General features: G+C 32.8%; 1 protein-coding gene across 1 annotated transcript; it reads right to left on the minus strand.

Annotated features, from left to right (window-relative positions):
* Window positions 1-339: 339 nt before the first annotated feature.
* LOC133195352 (uncharacterized) lies at window positions 340-3,381 on the minus strand. The gene is made up of 5 exons (XM_061331195.1): window positions 3,375-3,381; window positions 2,993-3,076; window positions 2,633-2,746; window positions 2,242-2,346; window positions 340-1,514 (listed from the first exon to the last, which is right to left on the minus strand). Exons 1-5 carry the CDS (start codon window positions 3,379-3,381, stop codon window positions 340-342), a joined length of 1,485 nt encoding a protein of 494 aa, XP_061187179.1.
* Window positions 3,382-11,962: the final 8,581 nt, after the last annotated feature.

Genomic DNA, 11,962 nt, shown 5'->3' on the forward strand with positions numbered 1-11,962 from the left:
TCTTAACTAATATATACATTCTTATTGGGAACTTTTGTCTTCTCTCCGAATTCGAGTACTTTCGTCACGCCAAAAATAAATAAGTTCTTATAAATTGTGATGTCAAAAATCTAATAATTTTAATTTTGGACCGATATTGATATGTCTGGTCTTATATCAAAATTATTAGACTGTTTCCCCCCAACATTAAAATTAATAGGTTGATTCCTAGAGTAGAATTACATGTGCAGTAAAATACATTTTACTTGCGACGTTTAGAAAATATTTTTTACGTGTATATCCTGAATAACTTAAACACACAACATAATTATCGTATGATTTTGTTTTATTAAATTAGATTTATGACTTGAAGTTTATTTTCCGAAGAAGCTTGTTAACTTCATCTACATCATGTTCTACTTCCATTCGAATTTTCTCTCGTAGTTGGAGTCTTTCTGTTTCTTTTTCAAAATCTTCCTTAAGTTCGTTTAGTTTGATTTCATACTGGGAAATTGGAATATTAAGTTTTCCACAATCTATAAGTTCACTCTCTGAATCACAATCAATGGACTCAATTGGAGAGAGTGAGGGTGTTCGAGCAGTTTTCTTGCGGTATAATGAAGGTTTGTACTTTCTTTTCACTTGCTGGCAGTTTCGATTCTTTGAAGAATTGGGTCGTTTCTGTGGTAATTTAGTAGTTTCCATGCTACTCAATGACATTCTATTATCAGCAAAATAAACCGAGTCTGTCTGGTGAAATGTAAGTAAACTCTGCTCATCCACGTCTTTGTCGATTACATTATTTGCATTTGTCTTTGCAAAATCGTTCTCCAAGTTTCTCACATTTTCTCTATACTTGTCTTCAAACTTATCCCGTATGGCTTGGGATCTTTTCTCTAGCTGTTTTTCTACTTGAACAAAAAATTGGTTGGAGAAATGATTTCGATTTAAAAGCAAAATGTTATCAATCATGTCTAAGAGTTTTCGCACTTGGACCTCAGACTCTCTTCCCGTACAGTTGTTATCAAAAGCAATATATCTTCGATTACAAGCTGTCAATGCTTCTTGAATTTTTTCTGGAACCTCATTGACGTATCCAAATATGGTAACCCCTTCGTATATCAAATCATCCTTCCTTGTAAATAAAATAATCAGATGATGGGGAACTTCACTGCCAAATGTTTGAATCATTTTGAAGTATGTTTGTTCATCGTCATTATTAATGATTCCAATCCCCACCACAAAAACGAACACGTGAGGACCCGGGGATGAGAGAGCAACAGCATTCAAAAGTTCCTCTTCATTATCCCGGTTACAAATATCTGGTGTATCAACAACAACCAATCGTCTATCAAAGCGCTCACAAGTTCCGTAACGACATTTCTTAATATGTGAATTCAAGGAATCATCAAACCCAGAGTTTCCAAGGATAGTGTTGGCTGTGGCTGTTTTGCCAGAATTTCTCTTTCCTATCAAAATGATTCTTATTTCTTCATTCTCTTCGGCTATGTCCTCCCATGCTCTGCTGACGTCATCTACACAAAAATATTAATTGGCAGAAGTTAAGATCAGTTCTATACATGCACTGCTTTTAGTATCTCTGTTACCTTAACGTTCAGTCGCCCGCGTGGCGCAGTGGTTAGAGCGTCTGCTCTAGAGTCGCGGAGTAAGGAGTTGATCCTTAAGTCGCGGGTTCGAATCCCAGTGTAGGACGTGGAGACCGGTCCTTTGGATGAGACCGTATAAACCGAGGTCCCGTGTCGCAGTAGATGCTGGCACGAAAAAGATCCGTCACTGCTCAACGGCCCTAAGTGTCGAGTATAGGTCAAAATTTGCAGCTCTCCACCGGCAAGTGGTGGCGTCTCCACTTGAGTGAAAAATTCTCGAAAGGGACGTTAAATAACCAAAAAAAAAAAAAAAAAAAAAAAAAAAAATTGCGTCCTGTTACGTAATGCACATATTACTTAACTTCGATAGGCAAACACTTTTTTGACCATCTTGTAAAAGTTTCACTGGATACTTTATCATTATAATCGAGAGAAAGTGATGAAAATATAATATAATAACGCACCTCTATTTTTATTTGTAAGAGGAAATTTGTGAAGATATGAAGTATATTATGACTTGACTATCTTATAAGAATTTTTCGTTGGAAAAAAAAGTTGAAATCATAATTATATTTATATGTAATATCGTCAATTTCCTTGGCCGAACACTTTCGAGTTTTCAATTAAAAAACACTCAATACTCAAGAATCAATACCTGGTATCTCCAATCGCAGGTCCTCAAGATTAGGTACCTCAAATTCATCTCTCTGGGTTGTTGACATAAACATCCGGGTCCAACCATTTGTCGCTGGAACAGGCGATGGGTCACAGAAAAAAATAATTTTAACAATAAGAGATACCTATGTCTTGAGCACATAGAGGTCGACTAGCTGAAAAGCAATTTTTTAAATAATCATTTCAGAATAGTTACCTTGAGGTACACGTATATGGCAGTACTCTCAAATAGGTTGGTTGAAATCTGATTTTTTAAAATTCATTCTATCCAATAAGGTTAGAATATTTAATTACAAAAAGCATTTGGTTAAAAAAAAACAGTTGTATATGATGTATGTGTACAGAAAATGTATACAAAAAAGGGCGTATACCTGTACCAGGACGGCTGTTTGGACACTCTGGTAGAATGATCACCTCCTCCTCACAGTCTATTTGTTCTATTGGATTGGGGTGGTTCTTACCGTTATCTCTGCTGCTTAATAAACCTGTGGGTATTACATATCGATAAATCATTCTGTATGTCTGTCATATATATAAATATGGGTTTACATGTATAAACCAATAATTACTAGATTTGCACGTTTAATAGGGCATTATCAAAGTGTTTCGCAAACTCATCATATTTGTATTTTGCGTATTTCTGTTCATAATCTGATGATAAGCTGTTTATTTCCTTTTTATTATTCCGCTTACAATTTCCCACATCACTGGCGTATATACATAGACCTTACCGGACTTTGGACGACAGGCAGGAAGTTTGATATGTTTCTCTCTTTCCTTCGAGGTCCTTGGTGTTACCATAGCTTCAAACTGAGCTGTAAAACATTATACTGATGTATGTCTTAAGAGCAAACATTTTAATCTATAAAATAATGAATAAATAAAGAAAAAACTAATTTAAAACTAAATTAAACTACGATATTAAATTTAGATTGAAAAGCTTAGCTCAAACTTTTGTCAGTTGAAAATCAATAGCATAAAAATACAACCTTGTAAACACTTCATACAACCATTTTTATACAATAGATTAAAGACCAGGCTTAAAGACAGACAGCAGTTTCCTCAATAAAAATAGAACTCGGAAAATGTCATATCTAGCAATTGTGATCTTACGATTCATCATCTACAAACTTCCTTTGTTTAAACTCATTCTAATTCTACACAAAAGTAATTTGAAGTTGATTAAACAGATGCTTGGGTTCTTTATTGACGATTACTATTTATGCAGTCTTTGGAAATCAGGTCTTCTAACAATTTGGGTAATAATTGTGCTCCTTTATTAGCTGACCTATTTTTGCACTCATATGAAGCAGAATTAATTTTTTTTTTTTAAAAACTGCTACATGAAAAGTCTCTTTTCGTGGCCTTTATTTCGACATTTAGGTATAATGACGATGTTCAATCAATAAACAATATTTATTCTGATTAACAGGTTGATTCGATATATCACACTAATTCGAAAAAAAAACACACCACAGAGTGTGACATATCTCATATCTGGATGTTTAACTCGATCAAGAGAAAGGGCTCATGGCGAGTTTGACAGCGGAAAGTTACCCTTTCACGGCACCTAATCCCATCTCTGATTTTGTCGGGAATTTATGTTTAGTCTGATCTCGATTTGTTGTTTAATTAAAATTGAGCATTTTATGCAACTGTCAATAGTTTTGAAATTATAACATATATATTCTACGGTAGGAATGGGGGGGGGGGGGGCATTAAAATATTGACATTAAAATACATTTGTCAAAAGTTTTCGGAGATATTTCATATTAGTGTAGATCTAACTTTTGGTCTATGTTGGATTTATGATTACGTAATGAAAAAGCTAAAGATAACGAACATTGATCGATCTCAAAGAGATCTATAAACAATACAAATTTGTGAAAAGGGCACAGAACACGGACCCTCGAAATTTCCACAGGTGAGATCAGGTGCCTAAGAGGAGTAAGCATCCCCTGTTGACCGGACACACCCGCCGTAGGCCCTATGTATGGACCAGGTAGATGGAACATTCCATAGTCAAATTTAGTATAAAAACAAAGCCTTACAAGTTGGTATGCAACACGTCAGCCAAAATATGGCTCAATGATAGGTAATATTTGCTAACAAGGCCATCATATATAACGACCGTAGAATTTACAAATGCTGATTTTAAATGATGTTGTTGAAATCCCTGTAACATCAACTTATCTGTCAGTAGCCTGCATTGCTTTAAAACTTGATCGTACTCAGAGCATGCTCTTGAGTATCAAATAAGTTAGGAGACGCAAACACCATATATACTCGATAGCGGAATATTACTACATAAATAAGGAAAGTTGGCGACTGAAGAGGTGAAGTGATTTCGTTTAATTGCAATTTTCATTCAATTTAGTTGTAAAGTTCGCCCTTATTGTCTTTAGTCAGTAAGACATCCAAATATGAAAGAGATGTGGCAGACTCTGTGGTGTCTTTTATTACAAGTTCACTGGGATATATCAAGTCGGCATATGAATTGAATTGACTATTTTCAATTAATAAACGCCGTCAATATATCTGAATGTGGAGCTGAAGGCCACAGCGAGTGTTTTCTTCTTCTCATATAGAAGTTTTTGAATAAATTCTGCTTCATTGGAGTACAAAAACATGTCGACTAATAAAGGACCACAAATAGTTCCCATCTGTATTCCAACAGTTTTGGGGAAATTGGAAGACATAGTCTCCAAAGACTACATAAATGTTGGCAATGAGGAACGCCAGCATCCTTTTAATATCAACTTCAGAGTATTTGTGTATAGAACCAGAGTGGATTTTAACAAAATTATTTTGTTAATGATCAAACACAAAATATGAAAACTTCCGAGTTCCATTTTTATTGAAGAAGCAGTTGTCTTTGATATCAAAAAGCTTAATTTTAATTTATCCTGAGGAATGGTTGTATAATGTGTATAAATGTCGTGTGTATACACATATGTGTATATATGTACTTTTTGACATTATTGACTTTTAAAAACTTTGATGATTTTAAATTTTCTAAGGTTCTTTGGAGTTTTGCAGAATCCACATATGATTTAGTAGATTTACACCACTTATAGAATAAACTGTAGTACAGTTCGTCTGAAGTTTCTCCTTTACAGCAGTGAATATGTTTTAAGGAGTAAAGATAGGGGTTTGGTAGAGCATTTGCTGGACCCGGCAATTTATCTTTATTTGTAAGAATTTTTATGACGTTTGGGAATCCAGTATAGACCCTTTTCCTATGACACATTTTGCTTAGGAGTTATTCCCCTTAGCCGCCATCTTGTATGGCAAAGCAGTGAATTTACCTCTTTGAGCAACCAATTTTAAACATGCATTCAAGAAAAATATGGGGGAAAATATTTACAATCTTATTATCATGAATTAATAGAGGATATAACAAATGTGTATTCATAAGAAAAATAGTGTTATCTTTACCTCAGTAACCAGTATAAGAAATTGAACTTGGTTGAATAATGAAGGGATCTGGGAATGTTACCCTACAATATGGCGGCTAAGGGAAATAACTCCTAGGCAAAATATGTCATAGGAAAATGGTCTATAGGGAGGGTAGATCGAACTCATCTTTGACTGGAATGTTAAAAGTATTTCACTGAAATGTGATTTTGAAGAATTTTATACTTAGAAAGTGAACTGTGAGTAAAAGTTGAATTTCAAGACGCAGAATGAAAACAAAAATTCTTCTAGAACACGATTATAATAATGAGCCTTAAAAACACATCGATATTATATGTATAGTTTTGGTACACCTCAATACTTGAATCTAATCAAGATTTTCCCAGATTCATCAAAAATGGTTTCAGAAAGTTAACATAGGGAAGAGCTATATATTATTGTGATTGTCCGGATAACAGCAGAAAAAGACACATTCAAACCTTATCCCTCCAATGTTGCAAATGGCATTGTTAAGATGAATGCCTAAATTTGTGGGTTTTTTAACTCAGTTTCCTGAGAGTAGCAATTAAATTGACATCTTAATTTGATATTAGTAATAGACATACCTGTCCTTGGCCGGCTGACGGAGAGTTGGTGTATACCTAGGGACAGTGAACCAACAGAAATTCTCGGGGGTTTCATCCGAGACTTTGATGATCGAACGCGGCCTGTAAATGAAAAAAAAAAATAGATGGAAAATAATAAAGATAAGTAACGACAATAATTCCATTGCCTCCTAATTAGCAATGAAATGAAAGTAAATTATTTAATTTAAGTAAACGTGCTTTATAGTATCATATATACTAGTAAATGAATACGTACATGTCATGATGCTGTTTTTCTCTCTGTGCTTTTTTTCTGAGTGATGTTTAGTTCTCTATAATCATGATACCATTTCTCTTTGGTTCGTTAAAGAAAATTAAAGTTACAAAGATTACCGTAATAATTAAAAGGACAGCAAAAGGAAAAGAACAAAACGACCATTTGTCTTAAGGAAATGAAAAAAAGGCTTTAATCTGATCTATTGTAAACATGTCATGGTGTTTGTTCTATAAGAAGGGCTTCATTGTCAGTGCTCCCTGATCATATATCGTGTTTCAAAAAAAATACTAACTGAACTGGATGAGTCAGACATCGTGTATTAAAAGAAAGAAGGATTGTCAAAAAGTCTTTAATTTCAAAATGTTTCTTTTTCAAGTCAATAGCATTTGGTAAATAGTTCAATGCAAATAACATGCACTTTGAAACCGGGTGAAATCTGCACGGTACGAAAAATACATGTATCTCTTAATTGTCGTGGCAAATAGAAGTACATGTATACTGTATAATATTCCATATACATGTACATGTGGACTACTTTATAATAAATTTTGAAGAAGAAGGTACGGTTTTAACTTTATTGTGCCCTAAAAATTTAATGTTTTCAAAAAAGTTTTGAAACTGGCTTAGGAATTAGTTGAGTATATGACTGCAATAAATCAGGAAAGAATATGGCATGAAGGAGTACCATTCTTGAAAAATGACGTCATTTTTTTTATGCATTTCTCTATTTTAAACAGAAAAAGCCTCAAAATGCCCCATTTCAAGGGTTATTTTCCTTAAGAAAATATTGTCCACAGCCGTCGCCCACTTTTATTTTCGGATATGTTGTGTAAAATTCTTTGAAAAATCACATATCTCAAAATCTTTGTGGGCGATGCCTGTGGACAATATTATCTGAAAGAAAATTCCATTGAAAATGAGTGTCTTCTGCATCTTTTTAAGAAAATACGGGAAAATGCACAAGTTTATGACGTCACAATTAGCATTAAGAAGGTCATGTGAGAAAAATGATTTGTATGATCTTTCTACATGGAATTTCAATGATTCAGAAAAAAGGAGTTATAATTTTTTACATCACTTTTATTTTTAAGAAAAACACAGGGCAAGATTTGTATTGAAACCGTACCTTGTTCTTTACCATTTATAACCAGAAATGCACTGAAATAATATTTTTATGCTCAAAGGAAAGGTTGAAATCTTATTTTCAATCGAATATTATTTTTGTAGATAAATAGTTTAAGAATGCAAAGTAAATTCAAGAATACTCCAATTGTTATATTTTTGTAATTCAAACTTTATACCATTAAATGTATTATAATCTAGTCTGCAACATGTATCTCTTTAATACTCTCTGAACAATTGTACTTTCTTTAGGAGAGCTACAGTATAACTCGGTTATAAGGAAATCAAAGGGACCTCAAAATTTACTTCCTTAATAACCCAGATTCTTTATAACCGGATAAGAAACAGTGAAAAGTCGCCTAGGGGATTCATAAAAAAGTCCTTATAACCGAGATTACCTTATATCCGAGTTCTTAATAACCGAATTTTACTGTTTGTAGTTAAATTGTAAAAACCTTTTAATCCTCTTGTGAGTGAACAAAATCATATCGCAAAAGTCTAAACGAAAATTAAATTCGTAGGCATATATAGTACATGTATATTAAATTTAAACAATTTTCATTTTTTCAACTAAAAGGATTTCACCATAGGCTTGAATTTCTTTATAAGACATCTCCCATTCTTCCTCCGTACAAGGTCTTTTTTAAAGGTAAAATACGGAAAATGTTATAAATTAAACAAAAGAAAAAAAGTTTATACAAAGTACATGTACTAATAAATATCCGGTAACTCTGATTTAGCAAATGAATTTGACCTAAGTAACAACTGCAAAATACGTGTATTAAAATAAGTGATCTTGACATTTAGTTGAATCAGCACTGTATGAACAGTCAACCAAATTGATGAAAATTATCGTCAGACTTTGTAACAAATATATTTATCAAATGTGTTAATTTTTGCAGCAAACCACTGATTTCTGGTTTGCGAAGGAATTTTCTACAGAGGTTAAAACTGCAAAACACTACAAAGAAGGGAGTCAGTATATGGATTTGAGTCAATGAATATGCAAGCCATAAGTCATTCATGTTGAATATCAAATGTGCATTATTTACATCAACTTTTGCAACCAAATTTATTGTCTCTCTTGATAGATTAAAATCTTCGCTGGTGTGAGGAATCGTATTGCAGACAAAATTGCAATTTAGATTTTTGGCTCATTCTACGTACAGAGGTGCCAAATTGCATAGCTTAGGGTTTTATCTGACGACAGTCTCTCAAAAACGCCTAGTGACTATTTTCTAGGTAAGAGAAACTCGGTCTCTCAGAAGACCCGTTTAAACTATACTCAATCAATTATAGTAATTGATTGCAACTTACCTTCGTGAAAGATGCTAAAGAATTAAAGAGTGTGCTAGTTTGGTCCTGATTAAGACTGTTGCACGAGTGTCTAACTTAACAATAAATGACTTTATTGTTCAAAATATTATTCAATCGTAGATATTAAAACTCTGTATAAAGCAGAAGAGTAGAGGTTTGTGAATATTGGCATAATGAGAATTTATTTATTCAATAAACTGCATTACCAGTGTACAAAACTGCATCGCACAACATTCCTTCGTAATGCATTCTGATAACAGGATACACTAGCACAATATTTGGCTAAAGAAGTAGCTTAGTCAATTATATTCCATATGACGAAAATATAAATTACAATCATTTGCTATAATTTTCAATTGAAGTTTCAATGTTTAAATTTTGAAATTTTAACGACAGGTTGTATTTGCTGACAAGGTCATTGCATCGACCATAGTATTTGCAAAATTGTTGACTTTAAACAAGACTGTTGATATACTTGTTTCATCAACTTATTTGTCAATAGCTTGCCTCGTTTCACAAATTGTTCGTACGTAGAGCATGCTCTTGCGTATCGAATCAAGTGGGAGACATAAACTTCATCTGCAGGTGATAATGGTATATTGCTACATAAATAAAGGAAGTTGGGGATAGAAAAAATTAAGTCATCACGTTTATCACAGAGTTTTGTTGTAAGGTTATGTGTACCATTAACGTCTTTTTCTAGTAAAATATCCAAAAATGATGTGACAGATTCTGTGGTATCTTTTATTTTGAGTTCAAAGGGATATATCGAATCATCGTAGGAATGAAATATTGTTAATTAATAAAACGTCGTTGATATATCTACATATTGAATAGAAGGCCACAGCAAAAGACTTCTTTTCATGTAGAAGTTTTTGAATAAATTCTGTATGAATACAAAAATATGTCTGTTCATAACGGGGCTCAATTTTTTACCCATTAGGAATTCCCGACAGATTTTTGGAAAATTGTTGGAAGACTTGATCTTCAAAAACTAAATAGATATTGTCAATCAGAAACTCAAGCATCTTTTGAATATCAACTTCGGAGTTCTTGTGTATTCAATCAGAATATTTTTAACAAAATAATTTTCCAAATGAGTAATGTTTTCTGATGAAGTTAAAACTTCAAAACACTACAATTAAGGAAATAAAGCAAATCCCTTGGCATTAGTGTTTATTTACTTGAATGAATACATTGCGTTATTATATCTTGCAGTTTAAGCACATTTTTGGCCAACCAAAGTAACTCAGTCAATTAAAAGTCCGTATGGTGAAAATATAAAAAAAAATAACCTTCTGCTAGAATTTTTACAGTTTCTTGAGTCAGCTGATTAAAGTTTCATCCGGATTCAGTAGACTTTGAAATATTTCATGCATATGATCATGAAATTAAAAGACTATGGTCCGTGTACCAGCATGATCTCTTTTTGAAGTTGATCTTCTATTTCTGGATCAAAGTTACAAAAAATAAATAAATAAAATGCTATTTTGACATCAATTTTATTGAATACAATTCTTACAGTACAAGTTTAAATACTATAATTAACACAGTGAAGTTATCAAATCATGAAGCACTAACTATACTTGAACCGACTTTTTCATATTTTTGACAACGTGATCATGATGCAGTTTAAAAATATTTTCGAAAAAGTCATAAAGTTTTTCATGAATTTTAATTGTTAGTTTGCCATCAATGACTTTTTCTAATAAAACATCCAAATGCGTCAGGCTCTGTGGCGTCAAATCAACGTAGGATTGCTTAAAATTGAAAAAAAAAACAAACCGTCATCGTTATATCTTAATGTCGAACAGAAGGTCACTGCAATAGACTTCTTCTTTTCAAGTAGAAATTTTTGAATAAATTCTGCTTTATTAAAACTATCACTGACATTTCTATGTATACTTATATATCGAGATAAGTGGATTACACAATCACATCGCATGTTGGAAACCATAGTATTCATTATCGAAAAACTTTCAATATCATTTCGACGATCGCTTGTATGTAAGTCAAAACTGCTAAAAGACTTTTTTGCTACACTAGCTATAAAGCTATAGGGCTTACGAGGCCGTCAAACTTAGGTCTCCTTTTCCCATGCATGATATTTGCATCTTAGAAGAACTTAATTAACATATGAAATTATCGTATCACAGTTAAAAGTCCACTTAGTTTTCAACAGGCAGCAATTTACACTACTTATCGTATTCGAAAGAGGTGGGGCAGCCAGAAAAACTGACAGGCCAAAAGAAGTAAATTGTTTACGAAATCCTATGCAGTCTTTCAATGAACATTTCAACAGTAAAAGGTTAGTCTCTCCTCTCCTCGATACTATGCCTGCAATATATCAAAATTGTGTAGTCTTTAGAATCACCATAACTTTGGGAAAGAGATTTAAAGAAAAAAGACTTAATTGCCTACCAAACATTCTTATCAGTCAAAATATATACAAAATTACGGACATTATCACGTTACATTTATAACGTTCATACTGCTATTCCAGTCTAACAATGCATCTGATATTTTTTAGCAGCGCACTCTATCAACCAAATACATATTATCGATTTTTTTTAAACTTGTTTGTAATTCGGGCACAAAAATATGCGTTCGACACAAGTCCTTGGCTAATCAAATAATTAAAAAAATCACTCAGTGGTCGTATGATAGATTATGCTTATGGGGAATTGTTAATTTACATTGTAAACAAAAGATCGCAGTTTAAGAAAACCAAAACAAAAAACAAAACGTAAAAAACAAACCAAAAAAATTAGCATTGTTACTTTTGTATCAGATGCTTCCAAAAATACACCACAAGTATATCTCTCTTCGATCCTGAAAATCGATAAAAGCCTTCTCTTCAAACAATTACATCCACTTTTTAGTGCACAAACTTATCTTAATCTTTTTTAGACTGTTCATATAATTTGAGTTTAACTGTCTGATGTGAATATAACTAAAGCTTTGTATCGTAAGCTAAAACGCAT

This window comes from Saccostrea echinata, unplaced genomic scaffold, assembly GCF_033153115.1.
Source record: "Saccostrea echinata isolate AGI-Se365-2 ecotype Australia unplaced genomic scaffold, CSIRO_AGI_Sech_v1 ptg000029l, whole genome shotgun sequence".
Lineage (NCBI taxonomy): Eukaryota > Metazoa > Mollusca > Bivalvia > Ostreida > Ostreidae > Saccostrea > Saccostrea echinata.